This window comes from Myxine glutinosa, chromosome 6 (genome assembly GCF_964187855.1).
Source record: "Myxine glutinosa chromosome 6, kmMyxGlut1.1, whole genome shotgun sequence".
NCBI classification, from domain to species: domain Eukaryota; kingdom Metazoa; phylum Chordata; class Myxini; order Myxiniformes; family Myxinidae; genus Myxine; species Myxine glutinosa.
Genome location: NC_136266.1, coordinates 186,071,080 through 186,092,524, shown reverse-complemented (window position 1 = coordinate 186,092,524; position 21,445 = coordinate 186,071,080). Strand labels below are relative to the sequence as shown.

At 42.7% G+C, this 21,445-nt stretch overlaps 1 protein-coding gene across 2 annotated transcripts in view; it reads right to left on the bottom strand.

Annotated features, from left to right (window-relative positions):
* The window catches only part of SYMPK (symplekin scaffold protein), a 168,239-nt gene that overhangs the window by 9,892 nt on the left and 136,902 nt on the right, over positions 1 to 21,445 (bottom strand). For both annotated transcript variants that reach the window (XM_068119053.2, XM_068119054.2), the window contains exons 20-22: positions 15,051 to 15,151; positions 13,483 to 13,573; positions 4,573 to 4,674 (exon numbers count right to left, since the gene is read on the bottom strand). In XM_068119053.2, the coding sequence (XP_067975154.1) occupies positions 4,573 to 4,674; positions 13,483 to 13,573; positions 15,051 to 15,151 (294 nt within the window). The remainder of the gene's footprint in view (positions 1 to 4,572; positions 4,675 to 13,482; positions 13,574 to 15,050; positions 15,152 to 21,445) is intronic.

Here is a 21,445-nt window from a genome sequence, read left to right as displayed (position 1 = left end):
GTATATTGTCTAACCTGGATTTGTATATTAATAATAATAATAATAATAAAGGAGTCTTATATAGCCCCATCAAGCAGAGTAAACTACCCTCATGGCGCTTTACATTATCATGCGAACGCACACACACCGCACACACACCACACACAAACATACACACACACAGACACACCTTCACTCTTGCCCTATTCCTCTCCCTCCCCATTCAAAACCCACAGATGTGTACTCCCCTTCCTCCTCTCCTCCCTCCCCCGCACATGTACACAGACATACTCTCGATCTCTGTCCCACCTCAAACCAAAGGGAAAACAGGACTTAGACTTTGAAAGACTTGTGAAACAGATAGCTTTTGAGGGAGGTTTTAAAGGCAGGAAGAGAGTCAACATGTCGAACAGAGGAAGGCAAGTCATTCCAGAGCAGAGGTGCAGCAAAGGAAAGGATTTCTCGCCAAACGACTTGGTGCTGGTGCGCGGCGGCTCTAAGGTCATAGAGTCGTCGCTTGAACGAAGCCGTCGCCGAGGTTCATAGAGAGTGAGCAAATCGGAGAGATAGTGAGGTCCCGCTCCACACAATGATTTATAACATAGTGTGCAAATTTTGTATTGCACACGAGCAGAGACAGGCAGCCAGTGTAAAGACTCAAGAAGCGGAGTAACATGGTCAGACCTCTTCGCCTTACAGACAAGACGAGCGGCAGAGTTTTGAACCTTTTGTAACTTATCCAAGAGAAACTGAGGGCAGTCAGCATACAAAGAATTACAATAGTCTAGCCTTGAGAGGACAAGGGCACAGACCAGAGTTAGAGCAGCTTGAGGAGTAAGAAAGTGGCGAATGGATGCGATCTTTCGCAGCTGAAAGTATGCTGATTTGCAAGTTTGAAGTACTTGCTTGGAAAATGTCATGTTACAGTCGAAAACCACACCAAGGTTCTTGGCCGACGAAACAAAGTTTACATCGGTTTCACCAACATGAATAGTGGTAGGAAGTGAACATTGTAGAGGACATCTGTGCGATCTTACAATCATAGACTCTGTTTTAGCATCGTTCAGCTGAAGTTTGTTTTGGGTCATCCACGCCTTCACGTCGGCAATACAGCCTTCTAACACTTCAACAGTGGGCACGATTTGTTGAATCGTGCTTCCTTTGTACAGCTGATTGTCGTCCGCAAAGGCGTGGTGATCAACTGAATGTCTGGCAACAAGATCAAATAGAGGCTAAGTGTACAAAAGAAAGAGGATAGGTCCCAGGGCTAAGCCCTCAGGAACGCCAAAGGAAAGCGGAGAAGGGGCTGATTTCTGGCCATTGCCAACAACTGTTTGCACTCTATCAGTAAGATAGGACATCAGCCAAGAAAGGGGAGTACCAGTTATACCAAATGTGATTTCAAGACGACGAATTAAGACACTATGGTCAATCGTGTCAAAGGCGGCAGACAAGTCCAAAAGAGCAAGAACGGAAACCTTACCACAGTCAAGAGAGGTGAGAAGATCATTGGTTATTCTTAGGAGAGCGGTCTCGGTGCTATGGCCTGGTCTATATGCTGATTGGCGAGAATTTAAAAGATTATTTGAAACTAGATCGTCATTCATCTGTGATAGCACAATTCTTTCTGTGATCTTTGACAGGAAAGACAGGTTGGAGATAGGACGGTAATTTTTCATGTCGTTAAGGTCAAGGGTGGGCTTTTTAAGAAGTGGTTTAACAAGAGCTTGCTTAAAGAGAAGCGGAAATGAACCCGTAGTCAGAGAATCATTGATAACTGCAGTAATAAATGGGAGGAGGGTGTCCAAACACTCAATAAACAAATCGGTGGGAAGGGGGTCAAGATCACATGTTTTTGTGTTTGACTTGAGGATTGTACATTTGACAATTTCCTCAGTAACAGGAGTAAACGAACTAAGAGGTCGTCCGTGAAAGCAGTGTTCAGCATCATCGAAGGAAAGGAGTGACTGCTTGTCAAGATTGTTTCTTATTGACTGAATTTTATTGTGAAAGATGCAGGAAGCGTTGGGGTTGTTCGTTTTGAGGAAACACAGTGGGAAGAACGGATTTATTTTTGGTGGCAAACAGGCGGTTGGTAATGCTGAACAGTTGCTTGCAGGAGGAGCTCCTAGTAATCCGATCAGAAATATATGATGTTTTTGCTTTCAGAATGATTTTTATGACGGGTCTTTTAGCTATGTTATACAACTGTTTATGTATGGACTGTGAGGCCAGTCTTCAGCCACTGTCTCTCGGCACGTCGTCGTTCCTTTTTGGCAGCCCTGACTTCGTCGCTGACTGCGCTGAACCACGGAGTACTCCTGCGTCTGGGAACGGCGCGCCGTGTCGCTGGAGCATGCCAGTCCAACGCTGTGCGGAGGCAACACTCGAGGTCTTCTGCAGTGCCATAGGAACGGCCAGAGAGATGGGTGTGAAGGTCCTCTTTAAAGGCGGAACGGTCGATGGCACGAATGTTGCGGGCAGTGATGAAGGTGGGCTGAAGACGAGGAACAGCAATACTCAGGTGGCTGGTGACACAGAAGTGGTCTGAGGTGATAGCACAGGTCACTGACGTGGACTGCACCAACTGATCATCGCATCTGTGCACTAACCAATCCAGGATGTGTCCTTTAACGTGTGTGGGTTGGGAGACAGACTGAGACAGACTAAAAGTAGAAAGGAGGTCAATGATCTTTGAAGTGAGAGGATATTATGGTTGGTCATCGTGGATGTTGAAATCTCCAAGAATCAAGACGAAACCAGGAAGAGTATTGCAGTGGTCGAGCAGATTAGGAAGCTGGGTCACGAACATAGAGTCAGTAAGCTTGTTTTTCCGGTTAGGTGGAGGTCGGTACAGGCAGAAGAAATGAAGAGTGTTTTCTGACAGAGTGAAGGTGACATGGGCTAGCTCGTAGGATGAATGGTCGAACGAAAAAGTCGTGGTGAAGGAGACAAAGGGAGAGAAGTTGTCTCTGTAAATAACAGCCACGCCCCCACCCCTGGAGGAGCGAGGAAATGACTGCAGGGTGTATCCAGGTGGGGTGAGATCAGCACATCTCGCTTCGTCGCCACTGGGTCGGAGCCAAGTTTCGGTCAGAAAAAGCACGTCGATATCATTATCTTGAATAAAAGAGGTAATTTCGGTTCGCTTGTCAGGACTACTTACAGACTGAGCGTTGAATAAGGCGAGATACAGGTCAGAACGGTGTTGTTTTGGTGCTGTGTATGTTCTACAGGGATAGATGAGGTTATTGAAGTTGACAGGGGACACTTTTTCGCAGGAATTATAAAATGTGGGCCGGGCCGTCGCTGGTCGCGAAGAGAAATCACAATCGGTATTTTTCTCTGCTTTCTCCTCCCGCCTCGCTTTGTGCGTTTTCTCGGGAGACCAACGCCGATTTCAAGTTCTCTGAGGCCTGACACGAGTCCAGGAGTCAATCGAGTGGTGTTGTTTAAAGACAAAAGTTTTTGCCGAGTGTAGCGAATAGGCCTCAGGATAGAGGAGTTAGAGCGGATAGTCGAGCTCGGTACATGCAGTGGTGTGTGCAGAGGTGTGGCATGCGATGGGCCGGGCGATGGGCCGGGCGATGGGACGTGCGATGGGGCGGGCGATAGGGCAGGCGATGGGGCGAGACGGGGAAAAGGACCGTCTTGTTGAGAGGTGCACACCGTGGCCGCGTGAGGCTCAACGAAAAAACATGGCGGGTACTTACAGTTCGAAATTTTCAACTTGGTGGCGAGTAAAAACCAAAGTACTGCAAATCTCACGGGCAGACATGCCGCCATAAGCCAGGAAACGAAACAGGGATCCACACAAAGCACAACACGACAGCACACGCTAAATCCAACAGAATCAATCAAATACACAGGACGACCGACTCAGCTCAGCCTGCTAGGCGAATGACCCGGAAGTAAAACGTTTTTCTTTTTGGAATATTGTCTAATAAAACCACTAATAATATTGTCTAACCTGGGTTTGTATACTGTCTAACTTGGGTTTGAATATTGTCGAACCTGGGTTTGAATACCGACTCAGCTTTAAACTGTAATCCTGGTGTTTTGGAACCAGAGTGAAGCATCAATGTGCGTGCCGTCCACCGAAAGGACGTTCTGCGAGCACTGGTCGTGGTGAATTTCAAGGTCCCAAGATTCCATCTTTCATGAAGTATAGGTAAGTTATCACCAGCACCCTGAACAATTTACTAATACCCGCCACCTTCAGTGAATGAAGACTAGTCCAGGATTGGTTCGAGCCGACTAAAGATTCCCAACTAGTTGAGATACGCTCCAGAGTTCTGTGAAGAGTATGGCCTCTAATTATTATCTTTTTGCCCAACACGAGAACAATGATACATTAAAAAGTTTTAGTTTAACATTTCTATCACATTTTATACTTACACCATCAACATTAGCCCAAGGACTGTGTTAAAAACTTTAAATATGATAAGGCCAGGATCCCTCAAGTTCCAAGATGAACGAAAGGGGACTCATCACAAATTTTTTGTCTGGCACAAAGGTACTTGGCATTGCAGTTATGATGAAACCTCAGGGACAAACAAAATCATCCAGAGACCCAAAATCATCACCACACACCTTTGATGATTGATTTCATGTCACACCGAGCAGAATCAATGTTGTGCAGAGCGATCAAGAGTTCTCCAGGAGTGAGTGGAGACAGAGAAATTCCTCCCTCACCTGTATGCGCAACAGTTATTTGAATAATTATACATTAGTTTTATTCGGAATTCAACAACTGAAACAAAACTTTAAATAATCAACACAGTGAATCAAGCAAGTCATGCGAATAAGTGACATCACAGTGGGAAAGTAGAACGGCACTCGGTAGACCTCCGCCAGGCTGAACAGGTTGGATCTGAATCCAGACCTGAACAAAAAACTACTCGGCGTGTTCTTGTCACGCACCCGACTCATCGACCAAGTTTTGTCATAATCCATCCACAACTTTTTGAGATATCGTGCTAAATATAGTTTTTGACCCATCTCTCAATGGTGAAGAATCTGGCCTGGGATCCTAGGATCCTGAGTTCGAATCCCGGTCGATCGCTGAATTAACGCCAGGCGGGTTGACTCAGCCTGGCATCCTTCCGAGGTCGGCAAATTGAGTACCAGCTTGCTGGGATTAATGATCACGGTGTGTACCCCGGTTTAGAATAGGTACACCGTGTCCATGCGTGTCGTAAGAGGTGACTAAAGGTTTGGCGTCAGGAAGGTCATCCGAAAAACATTGCCTCAAAAAGGGAACCATTATGATTGCCATTGCCATGGGGCCCGTAAGGCTAACCCCCACTCAAGCAGGGAAAATGGCCTTAAAAAGAAAAAAAAATTCTCAATGGTGAAGAATCACTAATAAAATTCTCGTATCCGTTTCCAGATCCAGATGTTCACCAAAATTGAATCAGTTCTTCTTCATCACACACCCAACCTGTCCACCAAGTTTCGTCCAAACGTTCATAACTTTTTGAATTATTCTGCTCACGGTCAAACAGACAGACAGGGGCGAAAACAAACTCTGTCCACATTCGGTGGCAGAGGTAATCGATGGTTTCACCTTTGGTTGCAGTATTCCATTAACCCACCCCAAGCCCCATCTCCTTCAGGGTTTTCCAGGTCACATATGTTTCCCCTTATTTCTCCACGTCTCCCTCAACTTTGCTGTCGGTGTGTCCCCCTCCTCTTTATTCTGGTTTGTTCCATCCTCATGTGTTCTAGCTCCTCCATGAGCCTCGACACTGCATACAAAAAACTAAACTCGTGATGATGCTTCAAACCCACATTCAAATTCCATGAACACTACTCTGTATGTTTTTATCCCTTGTCCTCCAATGTAATTCCATTTCATGTTAAACTACACGGATGCATTCTCATGATTTTGTCATGTAATTTATGTAAGAGTCCACTTTGAGCATTAGATCAATTGAAAAAAAATTGAAGTCTGCCAGTATCCCAGCTGGACATATAGCTGTGACGTCATGCTATTCTACCAAGTACTGGGATAGATTAAAGGAAACTCACTGAAAAAAGTGATTTATTTTCCTTTTTGCTCTGAGTGTGTGTATGTATGTATGTATGTATGTATGTATGTATGTATGTATGTATGTATATATATATATATATATGTGTGTGTATATATATATATATATATATATATATATATATATATATATATATATATATATATATATATATATATATATATATATATATGTGTGTGTATATATATATATATATATATATATATATATATATATATATATATATATATATATATATATATATATATACAGTATATATATATATATATATATATATATATATATAAGTGATATACATAGGTGATATATAGGTGAAACCAGAGTGTATATATATATATATATATATATATATAAATATATATATACACTAATAATAATAATGCATTTATTTTATATAGTGCTTTTCAGGAAGCCCAAAGACGCTTTGACAAAGTGCAAAACATAATGCATAGCAAAACATAAAAACAATTGCAAAAAACAAGATTCAATAGGGAAATATTCAAAGCAAAAAGGAGGGGGAAGGAGAAGAGATAGTCAGGGGTTAAATGCTGTGGGTTAAATGTTGAATGCAGTGTTGAACAGGTGGGTCTTGAGTGATGTTTTGAATGTGGTGAGTGAGGAGGAGTCTCTGATGGTGTGAGGTAGTGAGTTCCAGAGGGTGGGAGCAGCGATGGAGAAGGCCCTGTCCCCCCAGGATCTGAATTTGGTCCGGATGGGGGGGGGTCAGGAGGTTGGTACCAGCAGAGCGGAGGTTGCGGTTGGGAGTGTGTCTGGAGAGGAGGTCAGTCAGGTAGGATGGGGCCAGGTTATGGAGGGCTTTGTAGGTCAAGAGGAGGATTTTGTACTGGATTCTCTGGGAGATGGGGAGCCAGTGAAGCTTGTAAAGGACGGGGGTGATGTGGTCACGGGTCCGGGAATGGGTGAGTATACGGGCAGTGGAGTTCTGAATGTATTGGAGTTTATTGGTGATTGCTGAGGGTGAACCATAGAGGAGGCTATTGCAGTAGTCCAAACGGGAGGTGATGAAGGCGTGGATGAGGGTTTCTGCAGCCGTGGAGGAGAGGGATGGACGGAGACGGGCGATGTTTTTCAGGTGAAAGAAGGCTGTCTTTGTGATCTGTTTAGTGTATTTGTCGAAGGAGAGGGTTTGGTCAAAGATGATGCCAAGATTCCGGATGTGAGGGGAGGTGGATACTGGGATACCGTCGATGTTGAGGGCAAAGTTATTGGTGGATTTTATGAGCGTTTTTGGGCCAATGATGATTATTTCAGATTTATCATAGTTAAGTTTGAGGAAGTTGATTTGAAGCCAGGATTTTATTTCAGTGATGCAGTTTGTCAGGATAGAGTGGGTGGCGGTGGAGATGGACTTGGTGGAGATGAAAAGCTGGATGTCATCGGCGAAGCAGTGGAATTGGAGACCATGACGGCGGATTAAGTGACCGACGGGGGACAGGTAAAGGATGAAGAGGAGGGGGCCAAGAACTGAACCTTGGGGGACACCTTGGGGGAGGGGAGCAGTGGGGGATTTGCAGTTATTGATGGAGATGAACTGGCGTCTGTCAGAGAGGTATGATTTAATCCAAGAGAGGGCAGTGCCGGTAATGTTAAAGGTGGTTTCAAGTCGGGTGAGGAGGATGGTGTGATCGATGGTGTCAAAGGCGGCGCTGAGGTCGAGGAGGATGAGAATGTTGAGGTTGCCAGCGTCAGAGGAGAGGAGAAGGTCGTTGGTGATTTTGAGGAGAGCAGTTTCAGTACTGTGGTTGGAGCGGAATCCGGATTGGAATGTTTCATACAGGTTATTGGCAGAGAGGTGATGTTTGAGTTGAGCGGCTACAGCGCGTTCCAAAACTTTCGATAGAAAGGGTAGGTTGGAGATGGGTCTGAAGTTGTTTAGGGTGTCAGGGTTTAGTCCAGGTTTTTTCAGAATGGGGGTAAAAAAAATAAAAAAAACACATTTAGAGGCCATTTTTCCCCGCAAAGCGGGGGTTGGCCTTTTTCGGGGACCGTGGTTGTTGTTGTTTTTTGGTCCCCTTTTTGAAGCAATGTTTTACGGCCGGATGCCCTTCCTGCCGCCAACCCTTTTTTTGTCGCCTTTTACGACAAGCAGGGAATTACCAGTGAACTGGTACTCAATTAGCCGACCTCGGAAGGATGACAGGCTGAGTCAACCCCCCTGGCGTTAATTCAGCGATCGACCGGGATTCGAACCCAGGATCCTGGGATCCTAAGCTGGCACCCTAGCCGCTAGCCCAACACCAGGCTTTTTAAGAATGGGGGTAACAGCAGCAATTTTGAGGGACGGTAGGACGATGCCTGTAGACAGGGAGGAGTTTATTGTTGCAATGATAAGTGGAGAGAGAGCAGGAAGGGAGGCCTTGACAAAGCTGGAGGGGATGGGGTCAAGAGTGCAGGTGGCAGTTTTCATTCCTATGAGGAGTTCAGAGAGGTCAGTAGGGGAGATTGGGGAGAATTGAGACAGGGGATGGCAGGATAAGGGGGGGCAGGTGGTTTGAGGGGGAGCGGGTGCGGCGGTGGTCAAGCTGTTGTAGATGTTTTCAACTTTGCGTTGGAAGAATGAAAGGAAAGAGATGCAGTTGTCTACTGTGAATGACTGGGTGGTGGTGTTCAGGGGGCTGAGGAGTTTGTTTATTGTAGAGAAGAGTGCTTTTGGGTTTCCGGAGCCAGAGTGGATAATTTGAGAGTAGTAGGCGGAGCGGGCGCGGGAGAGGGCATCTTTGTAGTGTTGTATGTGGTCCTTGTAGGCTTGGGAGTGAATTGTGAGACCTGTTTTATTGCGGAGTCTTTCAAGTTGGCGAGCATGAGTTTTCATCAGGCGGAGTTCAGGGGTAAACCAGGGAGCAGAATGGGTGAAAGAAACTGTTTTGGTTTTTATAGGCGCAAGTTGGTCAAGGCAGGAGGAGAGAGTGTGGTTGTAGTAGTCAGTGAGATCAGAAGGGTTGTGGAGGTCAACGAAGGGAGAAGTGGACATTTTTTCAGAGAGGGTGGATGAGAATGAGGTAGGTGAAAGAGCGTTTAGCTTACGGAAGTTGATAGTGCGATAATGCCTTGGTGTTGGGGCGGGGATGTTGATGGTCATAGTGATGGCTAAGTGGTCAGAGAGGGTGAGGTCGGAGCCAGAGAGATGGTGCAAAATTAATCCAGTAGAGCAGACAAGGTCCAAAATGTGACCACGGTTATGGGTAGGAAAGTTGACATGTTGAGTGAGGTTAAAGCAGGTGAGTAAATCAGTGAAGTCAGTGGTTATCGTGGAGTCAGTGGAGTCCATGTGGATATTGAAATCACCAAGGAGGAGGATTGAGGGGGAGAGGGAACATAGCTGGGTCAGAAAGTAGGAGAAGTCAGACAGGAATGATGGGTGTGGTTTGGGAGGGTGGTAGACAACAGCCATGACTGACTGTGTGTGACCAGAGAGTTTAAAAGCCAGGTGTTCAAATGATGGAGCAGATGCGATGGAGATGAGGCTGGTCCTGATGTCTTGTCGGTGAATAACGGCAATTCCACCACCTCGGCCCTCCGAGCGTGGTTTATTGATGTAGGAATATCCATTGGGTGTGGTGAGATTGAGTGCGAAGTAGTCCAGAGGTTGTTGCCAGGTTTCAGTGAGACAGAGAAAGTCCAGTTTATTTTCCAGGATGTAGTCGTTCAGGATGAGGCATTTGTTGTTGAGGGACCGGGTATTGAACAGGGTCAGCTTGATGTTGTTTTGTACGGCGGGGATGAACTCAGGTGATTTGGCCAGGGTTCGCAGACAGGAGGTGCGATTGTGTGTGTTGCTGTGACCAGGTGCACTGGGACAATGAGTGGGAGTGCGCTGAGCCGACCAGAGGACAGGGATGGAGTGGTGTGGTCTGAGTGGTCACAGTGGACTGGTAGTGACACTACCAGTCAAAAGTTTCAGAACACCTCAATTTTTCCAGTTTTTATTGAAACTTATGCAGTTTAATGTCCAGTGAATAACCTGAAATGGTACAAAGGTAAGCAGCAAACTGCTCGAGGTTAAGAAAAAAAAAAGTTTAGGTTAACAAAAACGGGAAAATAATGTAAATTGCACAGTTATATTGTAAACAAAGGCCTTCTTCAGGGAACAAGTAATGGGTTAACAACTTACAGCTGTTCTGCAGCAATGTAAGTAAATTAAGCCTTGAAAGTTGATGCAAACAATTCCTACAGGTGTCCCAACCTCTGCTGATTACTTGATTACAAACCCTCTGTCTGTATGAAAGCCGTATTGGAACAGACTGTTATTACACCCTCTGAAGCATTATTTGGACAATATTGCACTGCAGGAAGTAGTATATTGGAAACTGGAGGAAACTCTGACAGGAAGAGGTCTGGCAGACCCAAAGCCACAACAGAATCAGAAGACAAGTTTCTGAGAGTCAACAGCTTGCATGATAGGTGGCTCACAGGACAACAGCTTCAAGCGCAGCTTAACACTGGTCGAAGTAAGCAAGTCTGAGTTTCAACTGTGAAGCGAAGACTTCGAGCTGCAGGTTTGACAGGTCGAGTGGAAAGCCATTGCTAAGATGACAAAATAAGAAAAAGAGGCTTGCCTGGGCCATGAAACACCGCCAGTGGACTACTGAAGACTGGAAGAAGGTCTTATGGACCGATGAATCAAAATTTGAAATGTTTGGTTCATCACGCAGGGTTCATCACGCAGGGTACATACATACATACATATATATATATATATATGAATATATATATATATATATATACATATATTCATATATATATTCATATATATATTCATATATATATTTATATATATTGTTGCAGTTCTGAGAAAGTGTACATATATGATTAATAAAGGTTAAAGGTTTTGCCCCCATAGTTAGTCCACATGCAACATGTAGGCCACCTTAGAACGTTAGTTATTTCATAGTATATGTGAGATAAGGACATTTCCAATAGTGATACCTGCGTTGTGTAAAATAAATCATAAGCGTAGGTCCCATTCATTTTTCGGGCCCACCCTCCAAATCTACCTCGTTGGGCAGCATCCAGTCTGCGCCCCATTGTTGCTATTGCCCTCGCATTAGGATGCTCAAACCAGCCAAATGCCACGAGGTATGCCTGAAAAGGGGGAGGAGCGCGAGGTCGGGGTGTGGCCACGTCAAGCAGACGTCAAGGGCGGAGCCGGTAAGACCCAACAAACCAACCAGAGCTCGGGCGACATGGCCTGATAGGGCGTGGTAAAGGCGTGGTGATATAAGCGTGCGCACAAAGCCCTTCCAGAGGACTGACGCAGCGGCACTCATTGCAGAGGACTGTCCAGGACTGTCACGTTTGGCATTGGTGAAAGGACTCGCTGGGGGGGACTTTGATTGTGCAAGGGCTCGAGGACTTCATGTGGGAAAGCGCCATTGTTGAGGACTGGTTGGGAGAGGTGCTGTTATACCGACTGATTGCAAGGACTCGTTGAGGATTTGGCTTTGGGCTTGCTGGGAGCGCATATAAAGCGCCGGTATTTCTATTACGCACGCGGCCGAGACCGCCAGTATAACCGCCCAGCTGGTTCGTTTATTACGTATGCGGCTAAGCGGTGAAGTAACCGCCCAGCCGAGCTCACCTTTCCCCGATAATTGTCCGATCCGCGCCAACGACACGCGGGGGAGCGCCTGCGGTCCGTCCTACCATCTTCTTTGCGGTACGAGTCGGGGACCCGGAGAACGAGCTGTGGACATCATCCCTGGGCCTTCAACCCCAACCTTCTACATCCCCGTGTGAGTGTGTGTGTGTGTGTGTGCGGGCCCGTTTGTCCTGGGATAAGTTAGGATTGTAATAAGGCTTCACTGTGTGTACTTCTCCTTCTTCCTGTGTAAATAATTAATAAACCAATCTGTTCTTCCTTTCTTCTTAATTCGACCGTATCAGTCTTTTCTTCCATTGGGTAAGCGTGGCACGATTACAACCGCTCAGATCGGGTTTAGTACCTGTTAACCGCCCGAATCACGGCTCGCTGTCGCTCGGCGTTTCCACTAAAACCGTGGTTTGGGCGGGGTTATTTCCTTGCTTCCTGGGAGGCGCTGGTCATTAGGTAATAGGAATAATTCGGCCTACCACCTTATTCAGCGCCGTCCGGAAGGAACGTCATAGCTCCGGATCCCGTCGGCTAGATAAAAGACAAGGGGATTAACCCCCCCTTGGTAAGGGGAAGGCCGACGTTGAGATCCGCAACAATATATTTATATTGTTTTTAAAAAATCACAATTACACTTTGTCATTGCTGATATTTTTAGTCATTTATGTCTGATATTTTATGTCATTGCTTTGTCATTGATATTTTTTATGTCATCGCTTTGTTATTGATATTTTAATGTCATCGCTTTGTCATTGATATTTTAATGTCATCGCTTTGTCATTGATATTTTTATATCATTGCTTTGTCATTGATATTTTTATATCATTGCTTTGTCATTGATATTTTAATGTCATCGCTTTGTCATTGATATTTTAGTGTCATTGCTTTGTCATTGATATTTTTATATTATTGCTTTGTCATTGATATTTTTATATCATTGCTTTGTCATTGATATTTTTATATCATTGCTTTGTCATTGATATTTTTATGTCATCGCTTTGTCATTGATGTATTTATGTCATTGCTTTGTTATTGATATATTTATGTCATTGCTTCGTCATTGATATTTTTATGTCATTGCATTATCATTGATATTTTTACATCATTGCTTGGTCATTGATATTTTTTATATCATTGCTTCGTCATTGATATTTTTATGTCATTGCATTGTCATTGATATTTTTATATCATTGCTTTGTCATTGATATTTTTATATCATCGCTTTGTCATTGATGTTTTTATATCATCGCTTTGTCATTGATGTATTTATGTCATTGCTTTGTCATTGATATATTTATGTCATTGCTTTGTCATTGATATTTTTATGTCATTGCTTTGTCATTGATATTTTCATGTTATTGCATTATCATTGATATTTTTTATGTCATTGCTTTGTCATTGCCATTTTTATGTCATTGCTTTGTCATTGATATTTTCATGTTATTGCTTTGTCATTGATATTTTTTATGTCATTGCTTTGTCATTGCCATTTTTATGTCATTGCTTTGTCATTGATATTTTCATGTTATTGCATTATCATTGATATTTTTTATGTCATTGCTTTGTCATTGTCATTTTTATGTCATTGCTTTGTCATTGATATTTTCATGTTATTGCATTATCATTGATATTTTTTATGTCATTGCTTTGTCATTGCCATTTTTATGTCATTGCTTTGTCATTGATATTTTTATGTCATTGCTTTGTCATTGATATTTTTATGTCATTGCTTTGTCATTTATCTAATAAAGCAAAGCTAACAGTTTATTACATACATTTCTTACAGTACATGGATGTCTGCCACCAAGCCTCCCCAAATTATGTAGATCGAGTACGTACCATGATGCGTGCCAAGCAGGCGGTTGAACACCTCCTTCACCACAATGGGGTTCAGCTTGATGAGGCGAGGCAATGCTTCTATAACCTCTTTCTATGTAGAATAAAGAAAATGAACATTGAAGGCTTTGTTTATTCAATGCATCATAAAGGAAGGCCCAAAGTACAGGTGACATCATGATAAACATGGATGCCAAATATAGAAATCTACCAAAGCAATTTTGTCATACACAAACTTTCACACTTGCCAGAGTAAAAAGCCGTCCCTCATCAAAACGTACATTTTTGCACGACAGCTCTCAAGGAGTGATATGTAATGCCAGACCCGAGTATGTTTAATGCTATTTTCCAGTGGAAGCTGAACATTTGAGAGTTGCTCTCGAGATATTACAAAACCACTAACTTCAATTTATGTACCATGCTGTATATAGAGTGTCAGGTGTCAGGTGTCCCCAAGCAGTTTCGTGGTAAGGGATGGGTCGCCACTCCGACACAAATGTCAGTGCGGGAATTTGTAATTTGTTCATGGTGCCGGTGATAGCTCGCCTACTCTTCTTGAAGAACACCACGAGACGTTAATGTCTGTCCACCAACTAATGCTGGCAGACAGGATGCCCAGTTTAACGTCCATAAGAAGGACGGAACATAGTTTGATGCCTCGACCTGCCTGTGAAAAACCTGGATGGCAGTTTATAGCTACATTGGGATTCGGACCCAGGCGAAACAGCTTAGACGTGAGTGTGTGTACCTCTCGGCCTTTCGGTCAGCCTTACAATTACATGCTATCATGTGATATAATCAGTTGGTTTTTTTGGATTTTATGACTTTGATAGCAACAAGAGGTATTTAGGATGACAATGAAGAATTATTCTTGCTGTAGCAGCAAATAACAATCTGCATCGGTAGACACGTGGGACAACGAATTAAATGAACAGAACGTTGATTGAGGTATGCTGTGGTTATGTTACGAGGTACACCCACAGTGGTTGACGTACCTCAATCAACATTTTGACAATTTAATCCATTGTTCTATGATTGGGAAGGGGTATCTAGTATTAAAACATTTACATGCTTTACACAGTTTTTGTATTGCATGTTGTTGAATTATTATTGTCAATATTATTTCTCATTTCTCCATTAGCATGTATGAAAAGGTAAGAATGGTGATCGGAGTGACATCAGACAAAGACATAGAGGTGGAGGTAGAAAGGAGGGAAATCAGACAAAAATATACCGAGTATGAGAAGGTGAAAAGAGAAGTTGTTTAAAACAGTGAAAGAGGGTTGTGGGGTAGGACGAAACAACAACAACAACAACAACAACAACAACAACAACAACAACAGGTAGAATTGTCAATTGGTGAAGTTGGTCGAGTTATGACTACAGTATATTGTTTTCTTCATGTACAGTTTTGTTTCCAGAATGAGAATCTTGGGTGAAGAGTTAACACAAAAAAGGCATTCGGGGAGTTATAGTCGTGCTTAAAAATGGCGTACTGAACCTCAACTTTTCAAAACTCATGGGTAGGCCTAATCATTCATTATATTCTGAATTATTTCAGCCACACTCACTTTTTCCAACCCAGTGAGGACTGGGATGAGGAAGCGCACATCTGGCACACGCTTGTGGTAAAGGTCACGCACCCTGCTCACCAGGTCAGGCGATGGTGGGACTGTGGGTAGAAGTTTGATGACAGCAATTTCAGAGTATTTTAATTCAGCAAAAGAAGAAAGGACAGCAACGACAATAAGTATTAACATTGGTAAGATGATATCGAGCAATCGCACGATTTATGTGAAATAAAACAATACACAGCACTAGATGAAGAAGAGTTTGCAGCTGGGAGAATCAACAATCACCAAAATTGCGAGAACTGCATTTAATTTAAAAACAAAAAAGCAAACCGTATTCCTCAATAACTCTGCTACGACTGATCTTCTGGTCCATGGACAATCGACCATTTTGAAGCTTCAAACCCAAAGAGTTAAACTTGGGGTTCACCACCTGACATCTTCTTACACAGTTTCGAATTTAGGTGTCACTGTGGATACAAACCTATCGTATATTTTGCATAATTGCTAAAATCTGTAAATCTTACATGTTCTTCCATCTGCACGAAATCGGACAAAACCACTGATATTTAAATTCCAAGTTTGCTGAAGTGTCGGTTCATGCTCTCATAGCCACAGATGTTCTAACCAGTCATAGAGGGGCCTTTGTCAGGGCATACCTGCGTTACTCCGCCCTTCTAGAAAGGCAATCAAGACCGAGTCCATATGACCTGTGTAAACCCTTGCCAATTTTGATCATTATCCTCCTCGTTCCAGCTTTAGCATGTTTATCTTTAACATGACCTGTGTTAATCCTTGCCAATTTTGATCATTATCCTCCTCGTTCCAGCTTTAACATGTTTATCTTTAACATGACCTGTGTTAATCCTTGCCAATTTGGTCATTATCCTCCTCGTTCCAGCTTTAACATGTTTATCTTTAACATGACCTGTGTAAACCCTTGCCAATTTTGGTCATTATCCCCCTCGGTCCAGCTTTAGCATGTTTATCTTTAACATGACCTGTGTTAATCCTTGCCAATTTTGGTCATTATCCCCCTCGGTCCAGCTTTAGCATGTTTATCTTTAACATGACCTGTGTTAATCCTTGCCAATTTTGGTCATGATCCTCCTCGTTCCAGCTTTAACATGTTTATCTTTAACATGACCTGTGTTAATCCTTGCCAATTTTGATCATTATCCTCCTCGTTCCAGCTTTAACATGTTTATCTTTAACATGACCTGTGTAAACCCTTGCCAATTTTGATCATTATCCTCCTCGTTCCAGCTTTAACATGTTTATCTTTAACATGACCTGTGTTAATCCTTGCCAATTTTGGTCATTATCCCCCTCGGTCCAGCTTTAACATGTTTATCTTTAACATGACCTGTGTTAATCCTTGCCAATTTTGATCATTATCCTCCTCATTCCAGCTTTAACATGTTTATCTTTAACATGACCTGTGTTAATCCTTGCCAATTTGGTCATTATCCTCCTCGTTCCAGCTTTAACATGTTTATCTTTAACATGACCTGTGTTAATCCTTGCCAATTTTGGTCATTATCCCCTTCGGTCCAGCTTCAACATGTTTATCTTTAACATGACCTGTGTTAAAACTTGCCAATTTTGGTCATTACCCTCCTCGTTCCAGCTTTAACACGTTTATCTTTAACATGACCTGTGTTAATCCTTGCCAATTTTGGTCATTACCCTCCTCGTTCCAGCGTTAACATGTTTATCTTTAACATGACCTGTGTTAATCCTTGCCAATTTTGGTCATTATCCTCCTCGGTTCAGCTTTAGCATGTTTATCTGAGTGCACGTGATCTGTGTTAATCCTTGCCAATTTGGTCATTATCCCCCTCAGTCCAGTTTTAACATGTTTATCTGAGCCTACATGACCTGTGTGAATCCTTGCCAATTTTGGTCATTATCCCCTTCGGTCCAGTTTTAACATGTTTATCTGAGTGCACGTGACCTGTGTTAATCCTTGCTAATTTTGGTCATTATCCCCCTCGGTCTGACTTTAACATGTTTATCTGAGTGCACATGACCTGTGTTAATCCTTGCCAATTTTGGTCATTATCCTCCTCGGTCCAGCTTTAACATGTTTATCTTTAACATGACCTGTGTTAATCCTTGCCAATTTTGATCATTATCCTCCTCGTTCCAGCTTTAGCATGTTTATCTTTAACATGACCTGTGTTAATCCTTGCCAATTTTGATCATTATCCTCCTCGTTCCAGCTTTAACATGTTTATCTTTAACATGACCTGTGTTAATCCTTGCCAATTTTGGTCATTATCCTCCTCGTTCCAGCTTCAACATGTTTATCTTTAACATGACCTGTGTTAAAACTTGCCAATTTTGGTCATTACCCTCCTCGTTCCAGCTTTAACACGTTTATCTTTAACATGACCTGTGTTAATCCTTGCCAATTTTGGTCATTACCCTCCTCGTTCCAGCGTTAACATGTTTATCTTTAACATGACCTGTGTTAATCCTTGCCAATTTTGGTCATTATCCTCCTCGGTTCAGCTTTAGCATGTTTATCTGAGTGCACGTGATCTGTGTTAATCCTTGCCAATTTGGTCATTATCCCCCTCAGTCCAGTTTTAACATGTTTATCTGAGCCTACATGACCTGTGTGAATCCTTGCCAATTTTGGTCATTATCCCCTTCGGTCCAGTTTTAACATGTTTATCTGAGTGCACGTGACCTGTGTTAATCCTTGCTAATTTTGGTCATTATCCCCCTCGGTCTGACTTTAACATGTTTATCTGAGTGCACATGACCTGTGTTAATCCTTGCCAATTTTGGTCATTATCCTCCTCGGTCCAGCTTTAACATGTTTATCTGAGTGCACGTGAGCTGTGTTAATCCTTGCCAATTTTGGTCATTATCCTCCTCGGTCCAGCTTTAACATGTTTATCTGAGTGCATGTGACCTGTGTTAATCCTTGCCAATTTTGGTCATTATCCTCCTCGTTCCAGCTTTAACATGTTTATCTGTGCACGTGACCTGTGTTAATCCTTGCCAATTTTGGTCATTATCCTCCTCGGTCCAGCTTTAACATGTTTATCTGAGTGCACGTGACCCATGTCAATCCTTGCCAATTTGGGTCATTATCCCCCTCGGTCCAGCTTTAACATGTTTATCTGAGTGCACGTGACCCATGTTAATCCTTGCCAATTTCGGTCATTATCCTCCTCGGTCCAGCTTTAACATGTTTATCTGAGTGCACGTGACCCGTGTTAATCCTTGCCAATTTTGGTCATTATCCCCCTCGGTCCAGCTTTAACATGTATATCTGAGTGCACGTGACCCGTGTTAATCCTTGCCAATTTTGGTCATTATCCTCCTCGGTCCAGCTTTAACATGTTTATCTTTAACATGACCTGTGTTAATCCTTGCCAATTTTGGTCATTATCCTCCTCGGTCCAGCTTTAGCATGTTTATCTGAGTGCACGTGACCTGTGTTAATCCTTGCCAATTTTGGTCATTATCCTCCTCGGTCCAGCTTTAGCATGTTTATCTGAGTGCACGTGACCTGTGTTAATCCTTGCCAATTTTGGTCATTATCCCCCTCGGTCCAGCTTTAACATGTATATCTGAGTGCACGTGACCCGTGTTAATCCTTGCCAATTTTGGTCATTATCCTCCTCGGTCCAGCTTTAACATGTTTATCTTTAACATGACCTGTGTTAATCCTTGCCAATTTTGGTCATTATCCTCCTCGGTCCAGCTTTAGCATGTTTATCTGAGTGCACGTGACCTGTGTTAATCCTTGCTAATTTGGTCATTATCCCCCTCAGTCCAGTTTTAACATGTTTATCTGAGCCAACATGACCTGTGTGAATCCTTGCCAATTTTGGTCATTGTCCCCTTCGGTCCAGTTTTAACATGTTTATCTGAGTGCACGTGACCTGTGTTAATCCTTGCCAATTTTGATCATTATCCTCCTCATTCCAGCTTTAACATGTTTATCTTTGACATGACCTGTGTTAATCCTTGCCAATTTGGTCATTATCCTCCTCGTTCCAGCTTTAACATGTTTATCTTTAACATGACCTGTGTTAATCCTGGCCAATTTTGATCATTATCCTCCTCGTTCCAGCTTTAACATGTTTATCTGAGTGCACGTGACCCGTGTTAATCCTTGCCAATTTTGATCATTATCCTCCTCATTCCAGCTTTAACATGTTTATCTTTGACATGACCTGTGTTAATCCTTGCCAATTTGGTCATTATCCTCCTCGTTCCAGCTTTAACATGTTTATCTTTAACATGACCTGTGTTAATCCTTGCCAATTTGGTCATTATCCTCCTCGTTCCAGCTTTAACATGTTTATCTTTAACATGACCTGTGTTAATCCTTGCCAATTTTGGTCATGATCCTCCTCGTTCCAGCTTTAACATGTTTATCTTTAACATGACCTGTGTTAATCCTTGCCAATTTTGGTCATTATCCTCCTCGTTCCAGCTTTAACATGTTTATCTTTAACATGACCTGTGTTAATCCTTGCCAATTTTGATCATTATCCTCCTCATTCCAGCTTTAACATGTTTATCTTTAACATGACCTGTGTTAATCCTTGCCAATTTGGTCATTATCCCCCTCAGTCCAGTTTTAACATGTTTATCTTTAACATGACCTGTGTTAATCCTTGCCAATTTTGATCATTATCCTCCTCGTTCCAGCTTTAACATGTTTATCTTTAACATGACCTGTGTTAATCCTTGCCAATTTTGATCATTATCCTCCTCGTTCCAGCTTTAACATGTTTATCTTTAACATGACCTGTGTTAATCCTTGCCAATTTTGATCATTATCCTCCTCGTTCCAGCTTTAACATGTTTATCTTTAACATGACCTGTGTTAATCCTTGCCAATTTTGGTCATTACCCTCCTCGTTCCAGCTGCATGTTTATCTTTAACATGACCTGTGTTAATCCTTGCCAATTTTGGTCATTATCCTCCTCGGTCCAGCTTTAGCATGTTTATCTGAGTGCACGTGACCTGTGTTAATCCTTGCCAATTTTGGTCATTATCCTCCTCGTTCCAGCTTTAACATGTTTATCTTTAACATGACCTGTGTTAATCCTTGCCAATTTTGGTCATTATCCTCCTCGTTCCAGCTTTAACGTTTTTATCTTTGACATGACCTGTGTTAATCCTTGCCAATTTTGATCATTATCCTCCTCGTTCCAGCTTTAACATGTTTATCTTTAACATGACCTGTGTTAATCCTTGCCAATTTTGGTCATTACCCTCCTCGTTCCAGCTTTAACACGTTTATCTTTGACATGACCTGTGTTAATCCTTGCCAATTTTGGTCATTACCCCCCTCGTTCCAGCGTTAACATGTTTATCTTTAACATGACCTGTGTTAATCCTGGCCAATTTTGGTCATTATCCTCCTCTGTCCAGCTTTAGCATGTTTATCTGTGTGCACGTGACCTGTGTTAATCCTTGCCAATTTTGGTCATTATCCTCCTCGGTTCAGCTTTAGCATGTTTATCTGAGTGCACGTGATCTGTGTTAATCCTTGCCAATTTGGTCATTATCCCCCTCAGTCCAGTTTTAACATGTTTATCTGAGCCTACATGACCTGTATGAATCCTTGCCAATTTTGGTCATTATCCCCTTCGGTCCAGTTTTAACATGTTTATCTGAGTGCACGTGACCTGTGTTAATCCTTGCTAATTTTGGTCATTATCCACCTCGGTCTGACTTTAACATGTTTATCTGAGTGCACATGACCTGTGTTAATCCTTGCCAATTTTGGTCATTATCCTCCTCGGTCCAGCTTTAACATGTTTATCTGAGTGCACGTGACCCATGTTAATCCTTGCCAATTTTGGTCATTTTCCTCCTCGGTCCAGCTTTAACATGTTTATCTGAGTGCATGTGACCCGTGTTAATCCTTGCCAATTTTGGACATTATACTCCTCGGTCCAGCTTTAACATGTTTATCTGAGTGCACGTGGCCCGTGTTAATCCTTGCCAATTTTGGTCATTATCCTCCTCGGTCCAGTTTTAACATGTTTATCTGAGTGCACGTGACCCATGTTAATCCTTGCCAATTTTGGTCATTACCCCCCTCGGTCCAGCTTTAACATGTTTATCTGAGTGCACGTGACCCGTGTTAATCCTTGCCAATTTTGGTCATTATCCTCCTCGGTCCAGCTTTAACATGTTTATTTTTAACATGACCTGTGTTAATCCTTGCCAATTTTGGTCATTATCCTCCTCGGTCCAGCTTTAGCATGTTTATCTGAGTGCACGTGACCTGTGTTAATCCTTGCCAATTTTTATCATTATGCTCCTCGTTCCAGCTTTAACATGTTTATCTTTAACATGACCTGTGTTAATCCTTGCCAATTTTGATCATTATCCTCCTCGTTCCAGCTTT